Source organism: Danio aesculapii, chromosome 24, assembly GCF_903798145.1.
Source record: "Danio aesculapii chromosome 24, fDanAes4.1, whole genome shotgun sequence".
NCBI lineage: Eukaryota > Metazoa > Chordata > Actinopteri > Cypriniformes > Danionidae > Danio > Danio aesculapii.
In genome coordinates this window covers 34993106-35020019 of record NC_079458.1, presented here as the reverse complement: position 1 = coordinate 35020019, position 26914 = coordinate 34993106, and the positions used below count along the sequence as shown (strand labels likewise).

Here is a 26914-nt window from a genome sequence, read left to right as displayed (position 1 = left end):
ATAACAAGGCAAAGAGGGAAAAAAATGTTTTAATCTAAGGTATAATGTTTTAGAATAAGATTCTAATGGTATGATAACCTTGGACAAAATATCAAGGTTTCACGGGATTGTGATTACTGCCCTAAAATATATTCTTTTTTAAATGTCTGTTTAAAAATACAACTTTTTTCCCTTTTGAACACAATATATTTTATTCTGAGAAACGTTTAAAATATTTTGGAGCAGTAAACATGTCAGGCTGAATAATGAAAGTGAATTATTGACTACTGCTGTCTTCATTTGCTTCAAAAACAACAAAAACAGCATTTTTGGATATCTTTTCTGCTGGAGATACAGTTTCCCTAAAAACTAAATTAAAAAAATGTAAATAATATAATCTTACATATACCTTAGGAACGGCATAGCGGAAAATGTTGGCGATTTTAAAACCTTGACTTTTCCAAACCACGGTATACCTTGAAAACGGTTATCGTCCCATGCCTGATATACTGTAAGCATCATTTGACTGTTGGTAATGTCAGGAGATCAACTTTTTATTACTCTAATATTATAATATATCGACTATTTTATTTTCCTGTGTGTAAATCAGAATAATCAACGATTATCAGACTTGTTATATGCACACAATATGAATTTACATCTAACCCAAACTGATAACTTTAAAGCGCAGTTAGTCATTCATAACTGATAAAGCCGGTCACGCTCTCCTTGAGAATGAAATGGTTAACAATCTGTCACTATTCCCACTGCTTCCATAAAACATTTAAGACAAATCACAAGATAGTACCGATACTTTTTGCTGTCAGTTTTACAAACCACCTCACGTTTAACTAAAGCAATTTACCTCTTGAAAATACCAAAGTATCAATCCCAGTGACCATCAAAGATAAATAAATCTCTCCAGTACCTGTTCTTGCTGTTGAGCTGTTTTGGTCGATATATTTGACTCCTTTGCAGTGGTCATGATAACAAATTACCACAGACAGCAAGAGACATTCAGTTTGTGGTGAGACTGCTGACGGTTTCAAAGATGAGAGAAGATGCTGAGGGGAAAACGGCAGAAATGCAGCAAAATCCCAGAGAGACGCGAGATTTGATCTTTAAAGTCGTCCTTCGGATGATTGGTACGCCTCTGTTGCCAAATAACTAAGAGAAAGAGAGAGAGGAGCGGAGGAAAACGGACACGGAGAAAACCGTTCACAGCCTGGATACAGAGACCGGTCTTCTGCGAGCGCACGCGAGCTTCTCTCTTCCCCCTTCACGCGCTTGCCGCCTTTTCGAATCCCCCCCCCCCCCCCCCCCTCTGTGCAGGAGCACACACACACACACACACACACACACACACGACTGCCGCCTTTTCACCTTATGCCTGAAGCGAGAACATTAAAACGTGTGAGGTGAGCATACGTGTGTTTTCATGTTCGAATACGATAATATGTAATAGCAATGTCATAAAGGTTATTGTGTGTGTTTGCATGTAGGCTACGAATGGATGGTTGAATGAATGAATCAATTAATGTAGGCTAAATAAATAAATAATAAACAAATAAATAAATAAATAATGATAAATACGCTCAAAAATTATTTTTGCTGCTTGTTCAAACTACTTAAAATGAGCTGAAACAACACAATTGAGATTTTGTGGGACAAAGTTATTGTTTTATGTTCAATCGACTGAAATGTGCTAACTTAATAGAAGTTAACTTAATTAATTTGTGTTGGGACAACATGAATGAATTGTGTGGAACCCTGCATTTTTTACAGTGCAGAGAAAACAGAAAAAAATGTTTATTGGATTTTCTTTTTTTTAAGGTAGGTGGTTGCAAACAATTTATATAGGCTGAATTTAAACAAACAATTTAAGTTGAACATTAATAAAATTAATTTGTTTGTTTAAATTCAGCCCATAAATGGTTTGCAACCACTTTAAAAAACAATTGTAAATCCAATGAATCAATTTTCAGTGAAGTAATATTTAAATTTGTTGTCAAGTTTCATCATAAACAGTTTTTTTATATTATTAAAGCTATAATTTAAGTAATATTTATTTATTTATTTATTTACTTACTTATCCCTTTATTTAAATCAGCAGTCTATTGTGGCACAGGCTGCCTCAAAATGTTGGCCCATATTTTGATATATATTTAAACTTATAAATATATATTTGATAATTTAAAAAAATATTGTTTGGTATATAAACGGATGGGTGTCATGGTGGCGCAGACGTGCAGTGGGTAGCACAATCACCTCACAGCAAGAAGGTCACTGGTTCAAGCCCCGGCTGGGTGAGTTGCCATTTCTGTGTGGAGTTTGCATGTTCTCCTCGTGTTCATTAATGCTAGCTGTTATTTAAGTTAAATAACGTTAATTCATTTTAACTCCCTGTGCATTAACTTATGTTAAGCACAACTTTGTGTTTAAAAAATGCATTAGTTAACGATGAACGATAATAAAAGCTTTACAAGATTATTTATACTAAGTTAATGTCAGTAAAGACATTAACTAACGGACCATTATTCTAAAGTGTTACCCAATGGTACATTATATTATTTAAAAAATATATTTAGTTATAATTAATTATTAAATTATATACAATTGTCATTATTATTATTATTATTATTATTATTATTATTATTATTATTATTATTATTATTAATACTACTATACCTACTATATTTTAAAGGAATAAATACACAATTGTTCTTCTACTGTATATATTTATTTTAAAAGGTGTAAAATTAAATTCAAGAAGAAAGTGAAACTTATTATAAAGGGTTATTAAAAAAGTATCTTTTTGTTGCTCGAAAAAAATTTAAATCCTACATAAATTGGGGGTAAATTTTTGAAAATTGGAATATTAAAATAAATAAAATGGATTTAATAGGGCACATATGCTCTCCTAAAAATTCTGTAACATGCACATTGTAAATATATGTAATATAGTGTTATTATTCCACTTAGTCATTGGCACAATGGCCATTTCGTTGATAATCTGTTCATTCTGAGCCATTTTGTCTCACTTTTTTTTTATTATTTCTAGCAGCTATACTGTACCTGCATACCCCAACTGCTGTTTAGTCTGACTATTCCTAAAAAGCTCTTTGTATCTAATATCTATATGTATTAGGATGTTAAAGTTTGTTTCAGGTATGCAATCTTTATAATGACAAAGTTTGATTCATTCTATAAATTGGGTTTGTCCAAATCAACAGATTGCAACACAATAAACTAACTATATGCAACAAGATTCAACAGCTACAGTTCATCAGTTTATCTATTTACTTCTTTCAAATTCCATAAGCATACTTTAGTATTGAACTGTAGCGTGCATGTCAAGTTCTGTTCAAGTTTGATGTCAATGTCTTTAAAATTCCATGTAAGCAATTCAGTTTCAAAGTACATTTGAAAGAGTCAAAAGACAAGATGCCAACAGAGTGGGAGCTTTTCACAACCAAATAAAAGAGGATTTCAGAACTGCAATTTGTAAATGAGTTGGGATCTAGATGTGTCCTTGCAGTTTCTTTGGTATTTGCAGTTAGGTTGTTTTTGTAACCAGAATCATAAAAAATGGATATCTCGTATAATCTTGTAACTCTTCTATATTCATCTATACTGTATTAACGCTGCACAATATATCGTTTCAGTATTGAAACAGCAATGTGCGCATCCGCATTAGACTTATTGCAAGATATGCTATGTTAAGTCTGGATTATAATTTACCAGGAGCAACAGAATTGTATTTAATTACTGTATTTATAGAGAATTTATATGATTTATGCAACAACAACAAAAAGTTTTTCTTACTTAGAATTTTTGTAGACCAAATATCTACATTTCAAAGCAAAAACAAGATAATTTTACTTACGCCACTGGCAGATAATTTAGCTTATTTTAACAAAAAACTGTTTAATTTTGACTTATTTCTTCTGAAGTTTAAAACTAAACAATATTTTTACTTGATCTAAGAGGTTTTAGATATTTGGACTAGAAACAAGACCAAGCAAAGTAAGAAAAGCATTGTGATTATTCAATTTCTGCACCTGAATACTGTTAAGGGGCCACACACCAGAAGCGCCGCTCGGCGCCACGTAGCGCCATACATTTCAGAATTCTAAACATAGGTTTCTATCAGGGTACACACACCGGCACCGCAAGTCGGTGGCTGTCGGCAGCGCCTAACCACGGCTCAGGACACTGCTCATCTTTCTGCCGCGCCACAGAGCGCCATCTGATTAGTTTCATTTTAAATACCATTCGAATGTGCACGTCTGGAGTGCGATACTTTCAACTGTCATGTGCGTGTCGTGTTGTGGCGCATACGGTGTGTGACGCCCTTTAGACTCCACCCCCAAAAAACGTCAAAAAGTACTATTCAAACTATCTTGTGAAACAGCATTCACAATATTTATCGCCAAAAAAGAAAGTATCGCAATATCAGATTTTTCCAATATCCTACAGCCCTATTGGTTATTCTATATAACGAGTCATTGATTATCTTTATTGGCCAAACTTTCCATACATTCAATCAAAAGCAAGAATGCAATAATTATCTTAATGTTCTGTTTACCAAAATTCTGGTGGTTTTAGCCTGGTCATATGCAGTATGTAACACTGAATGACAAAATTATTCTTATTCTGCACAGGTGCAGTATGTTTTTTGGCAATGTGCAAAAATATATTGTATGGGTCAAAATTATATTATTATAGAAGTAAATGGCTTTCTAGACATGGGGAAGAAGGTGGCATAAAATCGACAAACTTTTAGAAGATGTAAACAAATAGCGACAACAGCACCTCATGGACAAATACTGGCAAACTAAAAGCAAAACCTAAAGTAACATAAAGCTTAATTTCCAGTCCAGAGTATGGAAATAAATGTCATGTAAAATTGTATTTAAATTCACAGTGGTAGCACATAATCAGTACCTGGGGTGATAATTGTCTTAGTAGTTTATGCTGTTGTTCTGCCACAACGTTTTTTATAAATATTTTGCACGTCTTCATCACAGAAGTAAAATCACATTTATTGTGTGATGGTGCCGCGTCGCATGTATTTAGGACACAGTGTCATACTTCAGTTTCTCATCAAATATTCGGGCCAATTATATGCGCTCTATTATCTGACTTGTCCCACCCTTTCAAGAAGCTTCCCATTTGCATTTCAGGTGATGCGTTTGATCTCAACTACTCTCATTGACAGAGTTGTGATAAAAACTATTGGCTGATTTTTTAAAAAGAGGAGGAGCTACTTTACGTTCCACCCTTCATTTTTTAGTTGAGATTGTGTTACATTTTGAACAATATTACACATTTCAAAAGTGATTTTCTCAATATTTCGATTTTTTTTTTTCAAAATCTCAGACTACAGATTTCCAAATATTGTTCTAAAGTAACAAACATCAATTGAAAGCATATTTATTCAGCTTTCAGATGTTGTAACAATCTCCATTTCAAAAAATGTACACTGGTTTTGTGGTTCATGGTAACATACTGTATGAGATAAATGTACAATAAAAATGTAAACAATCCATTTCCACGGATAAAACCGTCCAGCCAAATGTTTCAGGTCTATTTTATATTGTTAAATTTGTAACAATGTAAGATGACTAGCTGGTACGACATTCTAAATGTTAATTAATTCTCTTTTTATTTCTCCTCAAGGTCTCTGCTGTTCTGGTTTTTGAACATGCTTTGCCTTCGCTGTTAATTAAGGGCAAGGCAAAGTGTGTTCTTTTCACAAGGCAAATTATTCCGAAATCCCCAAAAGCATCCATTCATCAGGGGGGTCACATGATTTTAAAACCAAAACTCACAGTGTGGATTTGCTCATGTCCTTCAAGCATGGAACTCTGGGTTCAAGGAACGTGGAGGGAAACAGCAGTGGCATTCGGCACCATCTCTTAATGAATACGCATAAGGCGCTTTATCATTATCCCCCACCGGCAAAAGACAAGAGAGACACCCGTATGTGCTCAACGGCATGCTGAGCAACACAAACTCAACAGTCTGTCCATCAGCATTAAGAAAAAGCCGGTGCTTGACATGTATTTTGAGCTCAATAGCAGGGAGTTCAATGTCAATACGCACTCCCTCTTAACATATGTTATTCAAATGTTGCTCGAGAGGAAAAGGACACATAATTTTGTCATTTAGGATGAGTGGCTTGCCGCGCGTGAAGCTGAACGAGCTGATCAACCCCCAATAGGCTCGCATTCACATAGTTTTCGCCATCCAAGTTCTGCTCTGCTACTTGTCCTTCAAATCAGCTCTTATTTTTCATCAGCCTCGTGATGGGTGAAATGAAAGATCTCTTCTCAGCAAATCAATCACCTCCAAGCTAATGGCATTCGTTTTGGTCACAGTTGCCAGCAGCATGCACTATAGCTGAAGGATACAGCCACTCTGCCGGCCACATAATAGATGTTATTGCTGTGGTAGGGCCTGACCAACGTATACACAGCCTTATTGGTTATTCTGACAAATAACTATTCACGGAATGATAAATGACCTTGGTTGGTGGGTCTTTAAATACACATTTTGTTGAGTATTACAGATGAACTCACTGACAAAGGCCTCGTGTGCCAAACCCAATGAATCGCAGAGTTTTAATGAAACCTTTGATGCATGCGGTGACCTATAGAACCATTCAACGCCAGCTTAACCATTCAATGAGTGATGTTACAACTAAACCACCATGGATAATTAATTTTGACCCTTAGGGCTTGTTGACACAGAACATGTTATCCCATTTCAATGTGCTACTTTTCCATTGTTTTTCAATGTAAACACCTACTTGATGGACGTTACGCTTGTTTCTGGCGTCTTTACTACGTCAAACATTGAATAAAAATACACATTTCACAAGATCTTTAGTTTCACATCAAGCAGCTTCCTGTTGAGCATGGAAAATTTGCATAACCAACATAAAATTGAGTGTAATCTTATCTTCACATTGGATTGACTGGATTTTGCAACACAGGCTCATTCTGAAAACGTAGTCCGGCGGACGTTTCTGGAGACCGCAAATTATGTAGCCGTGGGTACGTATGGCTGTGTTTCATTTTTTTTAAAATTAACAATACTGAGCGGTGTGACGCCGTTCCTTTTCACGCTTACTGGCAGACCGCTTACCCTGTGTGGAGGGCTTTCCCGCCGCAACCAGTTTGTCCAGTTAACTCGTTGTGTGCGTTGGCGGACTTGAGACGCAGAGAGGAGATGACCGCGACGATGACGGGGTTTGAGTCCGGGGAAGAGCGGGTCCAGAAATCAGGTAAGACAAAAAAAGAATCCAAAACATAAAATTAACGATTAAATAACATGGTGAGAATGTGGTAAAATCTGAAAATGTGGTAAAAATCAGACGAGGGCTTTTCTTTTCCTGGACAACTTTTGTAAATCGTTGGTTGGGTTTTAGGGAAATAAGTGGGTGGGCGAGTCAATCGAAAAAATTGGTTGGGTTTTGGGAAGGAGGAGGATGGGTCTGTCGATTAGTTAGTCATCCAGTCATTCAACCAGTCAGACAGATGTTTGGTCGACAGCGGCCTCTGGTGGGTTTACGCGAGAACAGCAGGCGAGAACGGCACTCGTAAGAGAAATTTAAGATACAAAAAAGTGCACGTGGCGGCCTCTCGTGGATTCGCGAAAACAAAAACTGCAAAAATACATACCTCCCGGGACGTATTTCGCGGTCTCCAGAAACATCCATGGGACTACGTTTTCAGAATGAGCCTGGGTTTGGATTTTGTCTCTGAAATTTCACTAAGGTTAACACCTTTGGTGGTATTTAAGCTAGTTTCGAAGGGCATCTCTTTCATGGCAGGTGGGTATATTAACAACGAAGCTAAAGACTTTAGCATTAGTTTTTAAATGCACCATAAGTAATTTTCACCACTAGAGGGCACATATTTACAACAAACAAAGGCATATTTTGATGATGTTGTGACTGAGTGTGGAATAATGGAAGTTGCCATCTTAATTACATCCTACGGAACTTATGCTAGTGATATGAAGTTCGGATCCTTTTACTGACTCAGACTTTTGAGTCTCGTTCATTAAGATAAACGAATCTTTTTTCGAGTCATTTTCGTTCAATTTGCCTCAAGTTTATCCTCGTCATCTTACGCTCCTGTCTTGCAGTCCGCAGACAGATACACTTGATTTCTTGCAGCAGCAATCAGATAATGGGAGTGTGGCAGGTGTTTAAAGACAGGTGTTTATGTCACTTAACAATGAACTACTGCTCTTGTAAAAGGTGCATGCAAAATTACAACATATAATAACATGTTTTTACTCCAAACTCATCACACAAACATCATAACTACAGTTCAGTGTTTGAAATGAATCCGTCAGCAACCGATATTTTCTCCAGAGGATTTCCTGGATTTCTTCATGTGTATTTAAACAGGTTATTGTGTTTCTGTGAGAGTGCCCTCTGGCTGTTCAGAGGAGACTTACTAAAAATCACACCATGCTTCTTTGAGAAGATGTGCATGACAATCATAGCTTTGCTCAATCAAGTTAGCGATTTTGTAGAAACTAGAGTGCTGAAGCAGTTGCTGATGAGAGACATGACATGAAAACAGCAGAGCTTTTATTGTACCACAGTTAGATGCTCAAATGTGAGTGTGAAATTTACAATTTTCAAATTTATTGATTTATACCAAAGTCTATTTTGACAAATGGTGCAAAGGGGGCGCTGATGAGCACATTTCAGAGCATTAAATTGACAAATGGGACACCCTACGACTCATACACTTAGCAAGTGCATGCAATTTAAGGCCAGGTGAATTAAAGTCCACATAAAGTGTGCCATTTGGGACAGGGCCTGTAAATCACCCTTTAGTGCGTCACTTTGAGGTAATGGGAGTGAAGTTTACTATCTGGCCTCCACTACTTACTCCCTATACTGTACCTATATATCACTCCCATCACGGGAACAATCGAATTTGTGGTTCTGCTTGTCCCAGTTCTGAGTGTGATTTGCAACTGTTACAGTGATCATAACTGTCAAGCTTCAAGATTAATATTAATTTAAAAAAATATATATTTATAATTATAAAATGAAAGCTCAGTCAAAACATGCTATTCTGCCTACAAAAAACAATCACCAACATATTCTCCATTGCAAATGTATGTGTTATAATAAAGCAAAACACACCTGTGGGTAATCAACAGGTGCACAATTACATTGTGTTACTTGTACTCTGTTTTACTGCTTTTTCAAAGCAAAGTGTCTAGTGTATGGTGCTAAATGATGGCTTCATTTTCTCTGAATCGTTATACAGTATGTGACTTTGCTGTTTCATTATGTTGTGTATTGTATGCATCACAGCTCAGAAATGCAGTGAGTGACTCTAAAAGCTACTCATTATTGATACGTACGTCTGCAAACATTTCTGGACAGTGTGAAATACATCCAAGGAGGTATGTTTTTTTTTTCTTTTGCAGTGTTTGTTTCCACCACAGGCCACTGTGTCGACTTTTTCAGTGCCATGTGCACCTGTTCTTCTTGCGCAAATCCACCAGAGGCTGCGATCAACTCACTGACTGACTGACCCACCCTCCTCCTTTCCAAAACCCAACCAATTGTGTTTTCAAAAGCAATCCAGAAAAAGAAAAGCTTTTGAGGCCACCTGATTGCCACCTGTTTTCAGACTTGTTTACTTGTTTATTTTATTTTTTTGCCTTCTATTTTTGTTTTACCTGCTTTCCAGAGCCATTCTTCACCGGACTCAAAGCCTGTTGTCACGGTCAACTCTATTTGCATCTCATGTCCGCGGCGAGCCCCTGGGCAAACTGGTAACAGCAGTAAAACTGTCCACACGAAGGCAAGCGGTCAGCTGGTAGCTTAAAAAGAAACCGAAGCCATCCGTGGCATCATACCACCCCCTGTAGCTTTCATTTTAAAGACAAAATGCAGTCATACGTACCTCTGGCTACATAATTCACACTCTCCAGAAATGTATTCGGTGATTCGTTTTCACAATGAGCCTGTGTTAACTAAAAGTTAACCTAAACTTAACCGTTAAAGAGTTTTTTTTTAAGTCAACTTATATATACATATTTATTAATGACATTAAGACAGGTTACACTCACAATGTGAATGAATCATGTTTGTGTCCGAATTTAAGCAATGGAGAAAGTGCTAAAGCCAAATTTAAATGTTACTTTTGATCCATGAATGCAAGCGCTCACTTACTGCAAGCATACTCACAGACTGAAGTGTCTGTCAAGAAAGCAATGTGTGCTGTCACGAACACTAAAGCATCTTCCCATAGGATAAGAACAAGCGTTCTCAAGAACAATAATGACAAACCATTGCATCATCTTTGTGTCTTTTCCAAATCACAACCTGTGACTGTGTCACAGGATAGATTTGTAGATGTAAAACTCTGGAGATGAAAATAGCACAAAAACAAAACAAAACAAAATTAATAATAATAATAATAAACCTGAATAAAAATAAGCCTTTATTAATCAAAGATCTTTAATTTTAGTCTTAATTTTGCAGAGAAAAATGTATAGTTTGTTTATGCAATTCTGAGAGCTACATATTTGATGTTGTTGCTGTTGTCCTTTTCAAGTTTGATGATTACAATAAGGGCGACACAGTGGCTCAGTGGTTAGCACTGTCGCCTCACAGCAAGAAAGTCGCTGGGTCAGTCTGTGTTTTGTGTAGTGTTTACAAGCTAAATTGGCTGTAGCGTATGTGTGTGAATTTAAAGCAGATCGCAGACCGGATGCGCCGCTCGGCACCGTGACACGGCGCGCACATGACAATTGACATTGCATGTTATTTAAAATAAAACTATTCAGATGGCGCCCTGTGGTGCGGCAGAAATATGAACAGTGTCCTGAGTCGTGGCTGGGCGCAAACCTATGTTTAGAATTCTAAAATTCATGGCGTTGTGTGTCGTTGTGTGGCGCTGCGTGGCGCTGCGTGTCGCAACGCGGCGCATCTGATGTGCGACCGCCTTAAGAGTGTATGAGTGTTTCCCAGTACTGGGTTGCAGCAGGAAGGGCATTCTCTGTGTAAAACATATGCTGGATAAGTTGGCGATTCATTCCGCTGTGGTGACCCCTGATGAATAAAGAGACTAAGCCGATGGAAAATGAATGAATGAATGAATAATTACAATACTGCTATTGATACAATTCAGCTTTTATTATTATTATTATTATTATTATTATTATTATTATTATTATTATTATTATTATTATTATTATTATTGTTGTTGTTAATGACAATAACAACAACAATAATAATAATAATAATAATAATAATAATAATAATTTTATGAGCAGCAAATGAGCATATTAGGATAATTTCTGAGAGATCATTTCAGTAATGATGTATATATATATATATAAATAGAACTGTTATTTTAAGTAGCAAAACAACATGTTTTTGCTGTACACTTGATCAAATAAATGCAGGCTTGGTGAGCAAAAGAGACTTATTTAAAAAAAATTATAAATCTTGCTGTTCTAAAACTTATGGCCATGATCTATTTTTTGAAAAATAAAACTAAAGCAAGAAAAAAATTGTTCTTTTTGTCTCAAAGACTCAGACTGGGGATGGCATAAGGATTAGTGACTAATGATTAAATTTCCATTTTTCTGCGAAACCAAGAGTGTCAACCTTTCAAGCCGGCTGCCTCATTCTGTGGCTGATTTCTGTGAGCACTTTAAGCAACAGGGGTAAAAAATGAGCACCAGAAACTGAGAGATTCAATTAAAGAACAGAGAGGGTTGGGGGAAGTTAAGTTCAGTAAACGTGTGAAAGCGTTTTGAGTGAGCTCTGATTAATTCCCCCAGCTACACAGTCTAGCATGAACTCATATTTCAGGAGATTGAAAGCCAGCTTTCTTCATTGCAACATTCACCGGGACTTTCATCAAGCAAGAGGCCGTGAAACAACAGTAAGGCCGTGGCCAAACAGGCAATTACATTTTACCCTCGGGAAAACCTCTTCCAGCTATAATTGTTATCTCTTTTAAGAGAACTTCCAAAAGTGAAAGGCCACGCTAGGGGTGAAATCCAGGAATAGTTTAAACCAGAAAGTTTGCTTCCTTGCAGATGCTGAAGAGCAGCAGACTGAGTGCTAGGCCCGGCATTGAGTTTAGATAATACTATGAGTTTTTAAAGATCTCGCTTTTTAAAATCGCACCTCTAATAAGTACAATATCAAATTTAAAATACAAAATTTTAGAACAGATTTTATTCAGATATTTTTTAAAGAATATTCTGCTGAATAAGCCTGCATTTATTTGATCCCAAGCACAGCAAACTAAGAGTTCTTTTTGGATTTTGGATTTGGATTGTGGGCGTCACAGTGGCACAGTGGGTAGCACGATCGCCCCACAGCAAGAAGGTCGCTGGTTCGATCCTCGGCTGGGGCAGTTGACATTTCTGTGTGGAGATTGCATGTTCTCCTCGTGTCGCGTGGGTTTGCTCCAGGTGCTCCGGTTTCCCCCACAAGTCCAACGGCATGCGTTATAGGTGAATTGGGTAAGCTAAATTAGTAGTGAATGGGAGTGTATGGATGTTTTCCAGTGATGGGTTGCAGGATCATATGCTGGACACATATGCTGGATAATTTGGCGGTTCATTCCGTTGTGGCGACATCTGATTAATAAAGGGACTAAGCTGAAAAGAAAATGAATAATAACTATTATTATTAGTAGCAGTAATATGTATAAATGTTTAATGAGTAGAAAATCTGTATATTAGAATAATTTTTAAAAAGCTCATGTCACTAGTAATGAATAAAAAAATCAGCTTTTAGTGTCACGATCACCAGCGATCGAGCCTGTGCAGATTGCTGGAGAACTACACATTTTGCCAATTTAATGAACTACAACTACCATCATCCACCTCACACACACCAGTTTTGATTTCCCCTGATTACACACAGAGCTGGAAGCACATGATGGACTAATCAGATGGACCATAAAAACAGCACACACACGCATCGTTGCTGAGTCTTTGCTGTAAGTGAGCATCACTGAAGCGTTTCCCTTGTCTTGCCATGTTTTTGAACTTTGCTTTGTTTTACTGTTTACCTAGTGGTGGGCAAAGCGAGGCTTCATGAAACACTGAAACAGTCAAAGCAAATGTGTTGAAGCTTCGAAACGTTTCGAAACCCATCTCTACAGTGACACTTAGTGGTCATTTTTTTATGTATTGCTCTGGAACAGATTCAGCAAAGAAACACTTAAGCAAATTGAGGAATTATATCCTGTGAGCATTGAGGTTTCAAGTGATTTAGTGTAGCGGTGAGAGTTCCAGACTAGCATCCAAAGATAATGGGTTACAATCCAAAGTAATGCAGCTATAGATGTTAGTTTTAAATGGTCTGTTCTTGTAACAAGTTTTGTTTTACCACTGGTCTGACATCCGAATGAACACTTTTTGAAAAAATATGTCTTGTTTTGGTCATAAAATGTACATTATTACAATACATCAAGTCATAATTTCAGAATATTTGAATAAGCCGAGATTCGAACGCGGGTTATTTGCAGCACAGTTACTGTGCACACGCATGGTTCACTAGGCTACATGAGAGGTTTTTTTCTGACCCTGTTAGTCAAACACAGATTCGCCAGGTCTCGAAATGCTTTTGAAATGATGGATGCCTTGAATCGCTTGCGTCAAGTTACCTGGTGTTTCGAAACACTTTAGTTACATGACCTGGGTGTTTTGAATCATCTTAGTCAAGTGACCGTGGTGTTTCTGATCATGCTTCGGTGCAGTGTTTGGAAACACTTGAGCTTCGGGATCTCAACACTGTGTCGAAACATCTGTTTTACATCAGCCTCCCTATGTTTACAATGTTTTGCCACCTGTCCCAACCATTCGCCTGTACTCTGACCTTGCTTTTGGATTGTCTGCATGCTCCTGTCTGTCCCTGTTTTGACCTTTGCCTGCTTGACGATTCTCTTAATAAACTGCACTTGGATCCTCAACTCCATCGTACTCTGACTCTTTACAGAAGTAAGTCACATAAATTAATGACATTTTTAAAGATTCAAATAGAAAATAACATTTATTTAAATAGCAAAACATATTTTTTACTTGTTTTTTTTATTGTTATCTCTTTTAAAAGAACTTCCAAATACAGAAATAGTTTAAACTTTTTTTTTTTGTCTTTGCAGATGCTGAAGAGCAGCAGACTGAGTGCTAATCCTGGCTCTGAGTTTAGATAGTACTCCGAGTCTTTTGTTGGCTCTTAAACATACCATTTTAATTGAGATTTTTAAAGATCTAGCCTTTTGAAATCCCACCTCTAAATCCACCCAACACCCCAGAGCTTTCCAGATAAAGGCAAATCTGCTGTTGCTTTCAAAGCCTTAGGTTTCCTTTTTTTCCCTCACAGTAAACTGTCATCCTTAGCACCTCATAAAGTCAAAGAACAAAAGCAAAAGATAGAAACGGAGCTAAATTTATTCAGGAGAAGCCTCAAAAGCTTGATCCAATCTATAGAGTTTCTGTCAAACAGGTCATAGCGCATGTAGAGATCCAGGTTATTGATTTAATTAATTAAATATATATAAATATAGAGAGTGAGAGATACAAAAAGTGTTGAAGTTCTCCATGGAATCCAATGCATGCGTATGTATCTGCGAGTAATGCTTTACAATCCTTTCACATCTTAGATTAAGAGATATTTTACACTTTTGATTTAGTGAATTACTCGACGGTTTTAACCTTGGCTTGTGAAATGCTTTCAGTGCTAATATCAAATTGCAGTGCAAGAATCCTTATGAATATGCAAAAGAGAATGATAACCTAGAGTTTGCGGTTAACATCTAAATACCTGTGATCAGTTACTAACCAATGGGTAAAGTCTGAACAAAGTAAAATGGAGATAACTCAATGTTATAGTTTTAGAACGATACAGACCCCTGCGCAAAAGGCTATATATCAAATATTTATACAGCAGTTAACTCGAGACCAACAATTTGATTGATCCAACAGCATTCCCAGAAAGCTGATGTAACTGTCTAAATACACTGGGACATTTTACTGTGTTTCTCTGTGTCTGTGTTTGGCCGTTTTGGACAGATTGTCAATCTGTGCATTTAGTAGTGAGATGTTTTCAGTGATGCTTTCTGCAGGATACATTGTTACTCTATGCTCTAGATCAGGGGTCACCAATCTCGGTCCTGGAGGGCCGGTGTCCCTGCAGGGTTTAGCTCCAACTTGCCTCAACACACCTGCCTGGATGTTTCAAGTATAACTAGTAAGACCTTGATTAGCTTGTTCAGGTGTGTTTGATTATGGTTGGAGCTAAAATCTGCAGGACACAGGCCCTCCAGGAACAAGTTTGGTGACCCCTGCTCTAGATGGAATGAATGATTGATTGATTGATTGATTGATTGATTGATTGATTGATTTCCATTATCCTCAGAGGAGTTTAAAAATATACAAGTGTTGCACTCAATGGCACACAGGCTCCAATAAGTCTATATAAACATGAGAATAGTGGCAACAAAAAGAAATGCAACTATATTATTTTTATATTAATTTAATCAATTTCAACATTAACCTTGCCTAATGAGACAGTTTTTGGTTTAATTTTGGAGACAGTGATCATTGTCCACAAGCTGTTGTGACCTGTATTTATTTTTAATGTACATGGGTGTCTGAAAGAAACATGGTGCCGTAAAATTGACCTGCTGCAATTGACAATATCACTGTGTTGTTAATCTAATGTAATCACCAATGAGGTCACAATCCAAAAGAAAGGCTTATGGCTTTTTATTTGCATGTTTGTTTGTTTTGTATTTAACTATATTAACTACTATTTTCATTTTTTGCTAGTTATGGATACCTGTTGTCTGACCCCCGAGGGGATCTCAACCCCAACTTTGGGAACCACTGCTGTAAAAAGTGTATAATAACCCAAAGTTGACTTATTATAGTCAAACAGGGGTGTGTAAGGCAACTAGGTCGCAAGTTGCATCGTTACAAACATAGTTTGTTGATTTGGTGTTTCCCAAATCCATCATTCCAATGAACATTTGCAAACTGCGTCACAAACTTCGCTTGCAACTACACCGCTAGAGCTGTAGTTTGAAGCATAGTTCCTGGTTGTGTTCTATTCCCAGTTATCCCCTCTATGCCCTATTCCTTTTAAACGTTCCAATATTTAAACTTGGAATGATAAAAAAAACAACAACATTAAAGTTACCTCTCTTAGGTGTAATTTGCTTTCAACATATTTTTTTACAGTTCAGCTTTAGCGATCTTCATATTGACAATTGTGCTCCCTTGGCAGTGCACTTTGAAATCATTTAGGCTACTATCATTTAGGAAGCTGTGATAATAGTAATAATAATAGTAAAAAATAAATGTTACTAAATATACTTCAGTGGCTGTTAATATACCTGGGCGGCCCACCCAAGTAAAGTCTATATGTGGGAAGCACTGTATATAGTATATAGTATGGAAGTATGCGATTTCACTGAGACAAAAGATTATGCTGCACTGTAAAAAATGGTTGTGATTTCAATGGTAAAAAAACTGTAAAAATGCTACAGTTTCCTTATTATATACGGCGAATAACCGTAAATTGACTTTCCCAGAATTCCTTGCATGGCACATCACTTTTAATGCATTTTGTTGACATTCCTATGGATCTTTTTAGTTGTTTCTCCATTAGTTATGTACATTAGAGATTTATGTTACATCTAATGTTGATAAACAATGTTTATTTCATGACTTTAATTTTATGCGTCTTACAATACTGGTGTTTAGTAGCTGTGTGAATGCACCTTCTATACACCGATACACTTTTCTACTTGTGGGAAAAGTTGTTTGTGATGAGTTTTGGTTCATTATGTACCTTACTCATTAACACCTGCATATGTCTGTGTTAACATGTCTAACTGTGTAACAAAAGATGTGTAGATATTGGTAATACAAAATATAGACATATTACATCTATAAATTAATGAAATACGGTAGTTTACTGTATAAATGAGAAATTACTTTCACAGTTTGTACCGTATTATTAATGGTAAAATACTGGCAACCACAGCTGCCGTTTTTTTACCGTAAATTTTACAGATTTTTTTTTTACAGTGTGTAATGCACAGGTGTCAAACTCAGCTCCTGGAGAGCCACAGCTCTGCACATCCAACTCTAATCAAACACACCTGATCAAACTAATTGAGTCTAATTTGTTTAAAAGCTACAGGTGAGCGTGTTAAAGCAGGGTTGGAACTAAACTGTGCAGTGTTGCGGTCCTCCAGGAACCCCTGCTTGACACCCCTGCTGTAATAAATATATAATAATGAGGAAATTAAATGATATCAAAGCAAGTAAGCGCAATCTAAACTTTATAAAAGTCCAGTCACATTCAAACTTACTGTTATATCACAACAGCGATGTTTTTTGCTTATGTGATATTGATAAGTTTGCAGGCGATCAACTTGTTTGGTTGAAATGATAGCTGTTATTACTGGGGAAAAAATGATTTTCTGAAAAATAATCAAGCCTGATACAAAAGTGAACAATTTTGAGGTATATCGTGAAGCAATAGTGTGAATATCCTTTTATTCACTCACAGCGTTACGAAGACAAAGTGGAGGTAAGGTGTTTACTGACACACGCGTCTGTGGGGAAAATGAAGTTTAAAATGGCTTTCCAAATCATATTTCTCGCTGGCCTTACAAAAAGCTCCGCAACGTTTCGAGGTGCCAAAGCAATTGCTCACTGTTACATTAGCTCTAATGTCAAAGTCTTCAGCTCGGCAAACCACCGGCACCGAGATTACCCAAGAGACCAGAGCGCTGTGCACTGACTCAGAAACGCAGACCTGATCGCTTCAGATGGTCGCTATGGAGAAAAGCACAACATTGATGCTTTTTTTAAAAGCCATTAACACGGCACAACAAACAGAATGAGTTACTCGCACAGAAACAAATGCAGCCCTGCAGTGCTAGCATCAGAAAAGATAAACAGCTCTCTCCTTCCTTAAGGCTCCAGCCGGGGTTGTATCATATCTGGGATGTAAAGAACATCAGCAATGCTCATTGCCACTGCTTTATTTTGCACTGGAGGAACACAAACCCCAACCGTTATGGCTGTATAGAAAACAAACCCACATTTTATACCATGTCCACAAAACTCAGCAGGAAGTCCAATGGATTTATAGTAAGTGCAATATCCGACTTTCACACAACAGGGTTGAAGGGTGGTAATTGTCCCTTTTAAAGGTTATTTTCCACTGCACTAATACTGGAATGCCAGTACAGGTGTGCTCAAGATCCTCTTTCCTTTTGAGTTTAGCTCCAACCCTAACCTAAACACCTGACTACGCTGGGTGGTCTAAAAAAAAAAAAAAAAAAATCGCCTTCATTCAACCTTCATCCCATTAGTTCACTAATATAGTGAACTCACGATTGAGTGGATTCGAGCACTGAGTGCACTGGAAGGGATGCCATTTTGTTTGTGTTTATAAACCAGGGGTTTTCAAACTTTTAGGACACATGCCCCAAGTTTATCCAATCTTATGCGTTTATGCGTAGCATTAATTACATTGCAACATAAATATACAGCTTACCTGATTCAGTGTGATGGCTGAGCCTGTTTCCGTGAGGACAACATGCTAACCTGTGGTCCTGACACGACTAACCATAAATCATCTTCCACTGTCAATAAGAATGAGCCACAGCATACTTGCTTTTGATGTGAGTACAGAAAATGCTGCTTCGCAAAACCAAGTTCGCAGAGCCCTGATGGTGTGGTTGAGTGGAACATTGAGTATGTTTACATGGGCAACAATACTTTAATACGATTTTAATATGATTAAGACAATACTCTGATTAAGAGTCTACCATGTAAACAGCGGTTTTTTATTATCTTAATATGACTAAAGTCATAATTGAACTAGACAGAAATGGAATTAAGACACGTGGAGTGTGCATATATTAGTGGCATTACTGAAGTAAACACAGCAATCAAACTATTACCGTCATGTAGGACTTTTCGCCGCATTTTGTGACAAGATCCACTTCTGTCTTATTCAGATTAAGGCAAATAACTATTACTGATGTTCAACGTAGTCAGTAGTCTTCAAAGTAAGTGAAAGATACAGATCCAGCATCCTGCTAATTTGATTCAGAAGGGCACTTTTTTGTCAGACGGTTCACCGGTTTGACTTTCATTCATTCACAGTTTGAAAACCCCTGTTATAAACAAATAAATACAAACATTTACCTTGTGAGTTATTTAACAGTTAGAAAGCTGTCTAATAGTAATGAATCAAAGTATTTGGATTCTGTCATGTATATAAATATTATTTTAACTATATAATATATTTAGAACCGTGTTTCCCAACCCTGTTCCTAAAGGAACACCAGCACTAGGGCTGTACGATATTGGGAAAAAAGTACATTGCAATATTTATGAGACATAAAATAAGAAAAAATGACAATCACCCAGTATGAACTATCAAGGACGCAACATGAGAGAATCGCAGATGAGTCGCCGACACCCGTGAGGTTTTTTTTTGTCACGCTAAATATCTGGAGCTGTCGGCGATTCAAATCATGCCGTGTGAAATGTTTTCTGATAGAAAATAACATCTGCGATCACCCAGTGCCAATGAGAGGGCAGCATTCACTAGTATGGGTACCTGAACAAAGGTTCCCCGCTCTTCACTTTCATCCTCAACAACCCCAACACCATCCACCAATCACATTCATACTGTATAGAACATACTTTTGTAACATTCGAGTAGTAAAATCAGTAGGCGTTTTTCGCATGCAGCCAGAATGTGATTGAGGTGTTTTTATGTGTGTGAAGATGAAGAGAGTCCAGTTAATAAGAATCAGGTGAGGTGCAAAGTATTGTGGTATATGTAGTCCGGGGCACCTATGGGAGAACTAATAAATATGTATTTATTTATTTATTTATTTATTTATTTATTTATTTATTTATTTATTTATTTACTTATTTATTTACTTAATTATCTATTCACTTATTTATTCATTCATTTATTTATTTGTTCATTTATTTATTTACTTATTTATTTACTTATTTGCTTATTTATTTACTTATTTATTGATTTATTTGTTTACCTATTTATTTATTTATTTACTTACTTATTACCTATTTATTTATTTCCTTATTTATTTATTTATTGATTGATTGATTTGCTTATTTATTTGCTTATTTATTGATTTACTTATTTACTTATTTACCTATTTATTTATTTATTTATTTACTCATTACCTATTTATTTATTTACTTATTTATTTACTTTATAATTTATTTCCTTATTTATTTATTTACTTATTTATTTATTTGATTATTTATTTATTTATTTGATTATTTATTTATTTATTTGATTATTTATTTATTTACTTTATTACCTATTTATTTATTGACTTATTTACCTATTTATTTATTTCCTTAGTTGTTTCCTTATTTATTTATTTATTTATTTATTTATTTATTTATTTATTTATTTATTTATTTATTTATTTATTTATTCTGCTTTTATTCCAGCCAAATTAAAATAAATAAGACTTTCTCCAGAAGATAAAATAGTATATTAATAACAACACAGAAATTGGAAGTAAAGATTTTGTCTTTATAAATTTAAGCAAATTTCCAAATTTAAGCTAACATTTTGTTGTTGTTGTTTTTGTTTTTTAATGATCACACTGAACTGTACAGCGGTTTTACACCCCAGCCAGCGTTATTCCCCCTGAGCAGAACAATCACTGCCTCCATTTATCATAGACCGACAGATTAGAAATTTATTTGTGCAAATGTATCAGATTCCAGGTGCATTTACACACAAAAATCCACTTTGCTTATGTGTGTGTGTGTGTGTGTGTGTGTGTGTGTGTGTGTGTGTGTCTGTGTCTGTGTGTGTGTGTTTGGGACTGATCTGTCATGCTGCAAACACTGCTCCACACTCCAGCACAGCAGCGCTGCAGCAAATACCGGGCAAATGGGCATATCAGTCCTGTGAGCGCCAAGCCATGAAATCTGCCGAATGGGAGTTCCTATGAAACCGGCAGTGTTACGCACACACACAATCAGAAAGAGACTGTGTTAAGACAGGGGTCCCCAACCTTTCTCAAGCCAAAGACTCGTTGCTGGATTGAGAAATGGAGCAGAGAGAGCTGTCTCATGACTCCACCATACAAAATAATTCTGCTAGAGCATAAGGCTGCTGAAGATTTATATTCGTGTATTATGTTTTATGTTTACCATGCAGCCATTATAACATCACCCTGCATCATTCTTACTTCATGAAATCTAATGCTATTTTAGGTCTGCTGATTCAATAGTGTTGTTTTGCGATGGCATGTTACACTTTCTTACAAAACATAATGTGCATGTTGTAGCTTTTTTGCTTTTACTATAACAACCATTTGTAAGGTGAAGGTTTGTATTACTTGTTAAACTGCTGTTTTTGCATGTGTTTGACATTATTTTATGCCTAATCTTGACATAAAGATAAAATAATGGTCAGTGACAGACAAAAATATGTATATGTACATGTATGACTAAGTTGTTTTCAGCTACACTAGTGGGTGTTTTTTATATGAATACTACTACTACTATTATTAATAATTATTATTATTTTGTTATAATTAAGCTATTTAAATATTTTCTTACTAATTTGCTGATTGTAATTAAAAATACTTTTGGTATTTTCGTAAATGACTTATAAATGATACATATCTGGGACCAAGACTTTCCGTTAACACCCAATACATTTAGTACTTATAGTTCATTCATTCATTCATTCATTCATTCTTCTTTTCGGATTAATAAAGGGACTAAGCCGAAAAGAAATTTATTTGCGGATCAAATAAATAAATAATCAAATAAGTAAATAATTAAATAAGTAAATAAATAAATAAACAAATAGGTAAATAAGTAAATAAATAAATAGGTAATAAGTAAATAAATAAATAGGTAAATAAGTAAATAAATAAATAAGTAAATAAATTTTACGGAATGCGGAATGAACCGCTAACTTATCTAGCACATGTATTACGCGGCGGATGCCCTTCCAGCTGCAACCCATCTCTGGGAAACATCCATACACACTCATTCACACACATACACTACGGACAATTTAGCCTACCCAATTCACCTGTACCACATGTCTTTGGACTGTGGGGGAAACCGAAGCACCCGGAGGAAACCCACACAAACACAGGGAGAACATGCAAACTCCACATAGAAACACCAACTGACCCAGCCGAGGCTCAAACCAGCGATCTTCTTGCTGTGAGGCGACAGCACTACCTACTGTGCCACTGCGTCGCCATGCTTATAGTTTAAATACCTAAAAAAAAAAGTCTCTATTGTATTAAACTCTAATAAATGCTGGGTTATTTCAACCCAAGATTTGGACAAAGCCAACCACTGCTTTCGATTCTCAAACTTAATTGATTAATAAATTTGTTTTTGGATATATGGTTGTTTTTTTTTTTTACATTTTAAGCTGTTGGGTTTGTTCACATGTTCCAAAAATTTAGATTGAAACAATCCATCAGTTTAAGAGACTAGTTTTAGAGATTTGCCAGTACAAATGTAATGTAACATTAGCATGACTGAGATCACTTATACTCTATACCCCTCGGGTATGAATAATTTCAGGTGTTAAATGAATGATTATGAATTCTTACACTAATTTTTGACAGTTTATTTTGATATGCTAATCAAAGCTCTAAAGAATGAGACAAAATTACAGATTTTATAAAGAAAGCTATTTGGCATTTTATGTTTAAACATTTCCCATTAATTTGCTAATTGTAAGTACTGTAAAATGCTAAACAAATAGTTTTACTAGTTAAATAAAGCTTATACGTATTTGGAACCATGACCTTAATTTCCATGGCATATTAAATACCTACTAAAATGTAGTTTAGTCTTTTTAAAATCTTTTAAAAATAAAATCCTTTTCACCCAACATGCTCGGATAAATCTTTTCACTTAACATGCTAATAAATGCTGGGATTTTTCAAATTTGGATAAAATTTGCACAAAACCAACCACTACATTAAATTTTCTTATTTAATTTATAGCCTAATCTTTTGAAAACTGTTACCCAGCTGTTGAGTTTGTTCATACTTAACATAAATTTGATTACAAACAGCAGATCTCTTTTTTAGACATTTGTTTTTATTGTCAATAAAATTTAATGTCAAATTTAACATAGTTAATATCACTTCTTTATTCTTTATATATATGAAGAAGGCGACGCAGTGGCGCAGTAGGTCACTGGTTCGAGCCACAGCTGGATCCGTTGGCGTTTCTGTGAGGAGTTTGCATGTTCTCCCTGCGTTTGCGTGGGTTTCCTCTGGGTGCCATAGACGTGGTACAGGTGAATTGGGTAAGCTAAATTGTCCGTAGTGTATGAGTGTGAGTGAATGTGTATGGATGTTTTCCAGAGATGGGTTGTGGCTGGAAGGGCATCCGCTGCGTAAAACGTGCTGGATAAGTTGGCGGATCATTCTGCTGTGGCGACCCCGGATTAATAAAGGGACTAAGCTGAAAAGAAAATGAATGAATGAATGAATGAATGAATGAATATATGAAGAATCCAGATGCAAATACTTCTAAATGCCGACTGAAATTTTCTCCTAAAGTGGACATTTTTCTCAAGCCCCTGTGTGTATGTTCAGTGAATCCACTTTTATGCAAATTATATGTTCTTTGCATTGAATTTAAAGTGAAATAACTGAACACAAACATAGAATCCTGAGAAAAATGCTCATTTTTAAACAACATTTCAGATGGAACTCTTCATATACAGTGGGTACTGAAAGTATTCAGACCCCCTTAATTTTTTCATCCTTTGTTATATTTTAGATTTATTTCAAGAGTTCACACTTAGCTGATGATTCATCAATAGCTTGTTTGGCATGCTGTCCCGGGAGAGAGCCCCGAGCTCAAGGGATCCTCGAGCCTGGGGCTTCCTCCCGTTTGCAGAGCGAGAGGGGAGCCTGAGCTCGGTGGATCTCAGAACTCCCCATCTGCAGTAGCTAAGGGAACACGTGAGGAAAAAGAAAGGGGGCTAGACAAATGTTTCATTGTTATGCATGATGTATATTTTTTGGATGGTGAGAGGAAACCGGAGAACCCGGGGAAAACCCACGCGGACACGGGGAGAACATACAAACTCCTCACAGAAACACCTACCGACCTGGCAGGACCAGGGTTGGCAGTGTTCTTGCTGTGAGGCTAACAGTGCTAACCACTGGGCCTCCATGCCGCCCGATCTAAGGTGAAGGAGGAGAATGGGGAGGAAGGGGGGTTTCTTCCAAACGAAGATTAAGTGGACTGAAAACTGTGGTTATTTATAGTAGCTTATGGCTCATATGATTGGATTAATTAAACTGATTAGCTTAATACGAGACCGGCTGTGATAAATCATAAGCACGTGATCCTCTCGAAATTAGTTTATTAATAAACCTCACTAAAAAAGAAAAACTGAAATATCACATGGTAACATATTATTATTATTATTATTATTATTATTATTAGTAGTAGTAGTAGTAGTAGTAGTAGTAGTAGAAGTAGTAGTAGTAGTAGTATTGTAAAACATGCAATTTCTTTATTGGTATTTTGGACTTAATAAATTTGGTATAAGCCTTTTTTGGCAAGCCAGAAACAAATATGTACAAATACGTACCGAAGTACACAGTCAGTTCATTGCACATTGTATATTACACGTGCATTGCCAATTTTATTATTATTATTTATTTGTGGAAGGCCTTCCACAGTGCTGACAAAAAAGGACTCTGTGTTTAGGAATAATCAGAGGTCATAGAGACTTGGAATTGTGAATATTTTGAAGTGTGTATACTTGTCTGCAAGTGCTTAAATTTCAGATTGAAGTGTTACATTTAGCACATGCATGTACTTGTTTACGCCACACAGCTGTTTGGCAGGTTTCACACTTCCATTCCCGCACCTCCTGTTAGTAATTATTCCATCCGTAATGAGCTTTCTGAAAGTCCACAGCTAATGAAACCACGACAAGTTGCCATCCATCCATTCAAATCATTCACCCCATCAAGAAAAGTAAAAATAAAGCTTGATATTATTTCCATCCAGCTCCGGATACTCATTAAAGTATTGTTGTCATGACAACTAAGTGCATATGCACTAGCGCGTGCTTTGAGCGAGAGAAAGCATTTGTCTGTGAGCATATTGTGCATTTCACTTATGGTTTGGCTGGTTGTAGTTTAGGGTCCATTTAACATCATCACAAACACCCTAAAATATGTCAATATCTTGATAAAACCGGGAATAACAACACAATATGGAGGTTTCTATCATTTAAGACTGGAAATAACAAGATATCTACAGTTAACAAGTCAAAAGTTTACATACAAAACATAAGGCAAGTTTATTTATAGCACATTTCATACACAATGGAAATTTAGGTATAAGAAATAAACAACAACAAAGGATACAATTTTTTAAAACAGATTAAAATGGGTTACTAAATATGTCTAAGGGGAAATATACTCATCATCATTCTGTTCCAAATGTATTAGTGAGTCTTTGAGCCTTCTGATGTCCTGAGTGTAAAAAAGATGGATCTCATATTGAAAAAATCTGAAAAACCAAAGATATTGAAGAATCTAAGGGATTTTTTTTTTCCTGAAGAACTGCAGGCTAACAGTGGACAAGCAAAGGACTTATAAATAACTACAATAAACAAAATAACACTGCTGGTGGCCATTCGGGGGAATTAACGTAGCATTAAAGGTGCCATAGAATAAACATCTGGCTATACCTATGCATAGCTGAGTAACAAAAATGGAAATTGCATATACCGTGAAACTCATACACCTTTGTTTCCTCATTCACATGTAATTCCTGTGACTAAAGCACTGACTGTGATGATCCATATGGGATGATTAATATGCATGCCCCAGGCTGAGTTTGGTTGGAAAACAACATTTTCTATTGAGACTATAGAACATGTATTGTTTTCTCCCTATTTCCTAAGTTTAACACAAGCTTATTTTATTTGACTTGTATGTTGGACTCTTATTTTGAAAAATAGACTGATTTTATAGAGCTCTCAGGTAATGCAACAAGGAATGGAGCATCTTATTTCATCACAGCTTGTCATCAGAACACAACATTTAGGAAAGACTGATTTTTGAGCTCCCAAAGAGGCATAATGTCTGCTTACAACTATCTTAAGCTAGTTTAATATGCACATTGTGGAATCTGCTGCAATATGTACATTAGTGAAGATAAGTGTTTAATGCACATTTACGCATTGTGTCATATCACTTAGCTTTTACTGGCATTTATTTGAAGTGAAAAGTTAGCAATAAACTTCAAAAACTCATCTGTTTTGTGATATTAATTGTCATGTCCTTTCTCTTTTTTTGGGTATAATTATAATTTAGTCTATATTTCATCCACACAACACGTGCATTTCAGAATTCATCATGTTGTGTGAGTTCAGAGACATGAGCTGAGAGCAGCAAGAGAACAATTGTCATTATTATTTATAACCCTTCCAAATAAAGACAAATCAGACATTTTTATTTTTTATTTTAGGGCCAACTTCTTAGGGTGTAAATGGTCTTTTCTGGAGTTTTTTTTTTTTTGTACTTACCAAACCTGCATACCTATTACAGTACGTAGACATCAGAGAACAGTGTAAACAATGCATCAATGCATTATATTGCACCTTTAAGAATCAAGAGCATATAAACTTAATTTTTAAAATGCTTATTTAATACTTATGGACAAAATGTAAATGTTTTATGTGAAACAATTCATTCAGGTCAGTACTAAAAACAGTAACTCGATGAATTTGCATCCTTCTTATTTTGATAAAATATATATTTTTTTCTGATTCTGCAAGGTGTACACTGGGTCACTATCCAACAAATAACAA

The 26914-nt window shown here is 36.0% G+C and overlaps 1 protein-coding gene across 4 annotated transcripts in view; it reads right to left on the bottom strand.

Moving 5' to 3' along the window:
* Positions 1 to 26914, bottom strand: part of dpp6a (dipeptidyl-peptidase 6a) — a 455219-nt gene that overhangs the window by 207953 nt on the left and 220352 nt on the right. Inside the window, exon 1 of one of the 4 annotated variants that reach the window (XM_056450195.1) lies at positions 908 to 1232. The exons of the other annotated variants lie outside the window; for them this stretch is intronic. Coding sequence (XP_056306170.1) covers positions 908 to 964 — 57 coding nt within the window. The 5' untranslated portion in view covers positions 965 to 1232. Of the gene's footprint in view, positions 1 to 907; positions 1233 to 26914 lie in introns of those variants that run through there. 4 annotated transcript variants of the gene reach the window in all.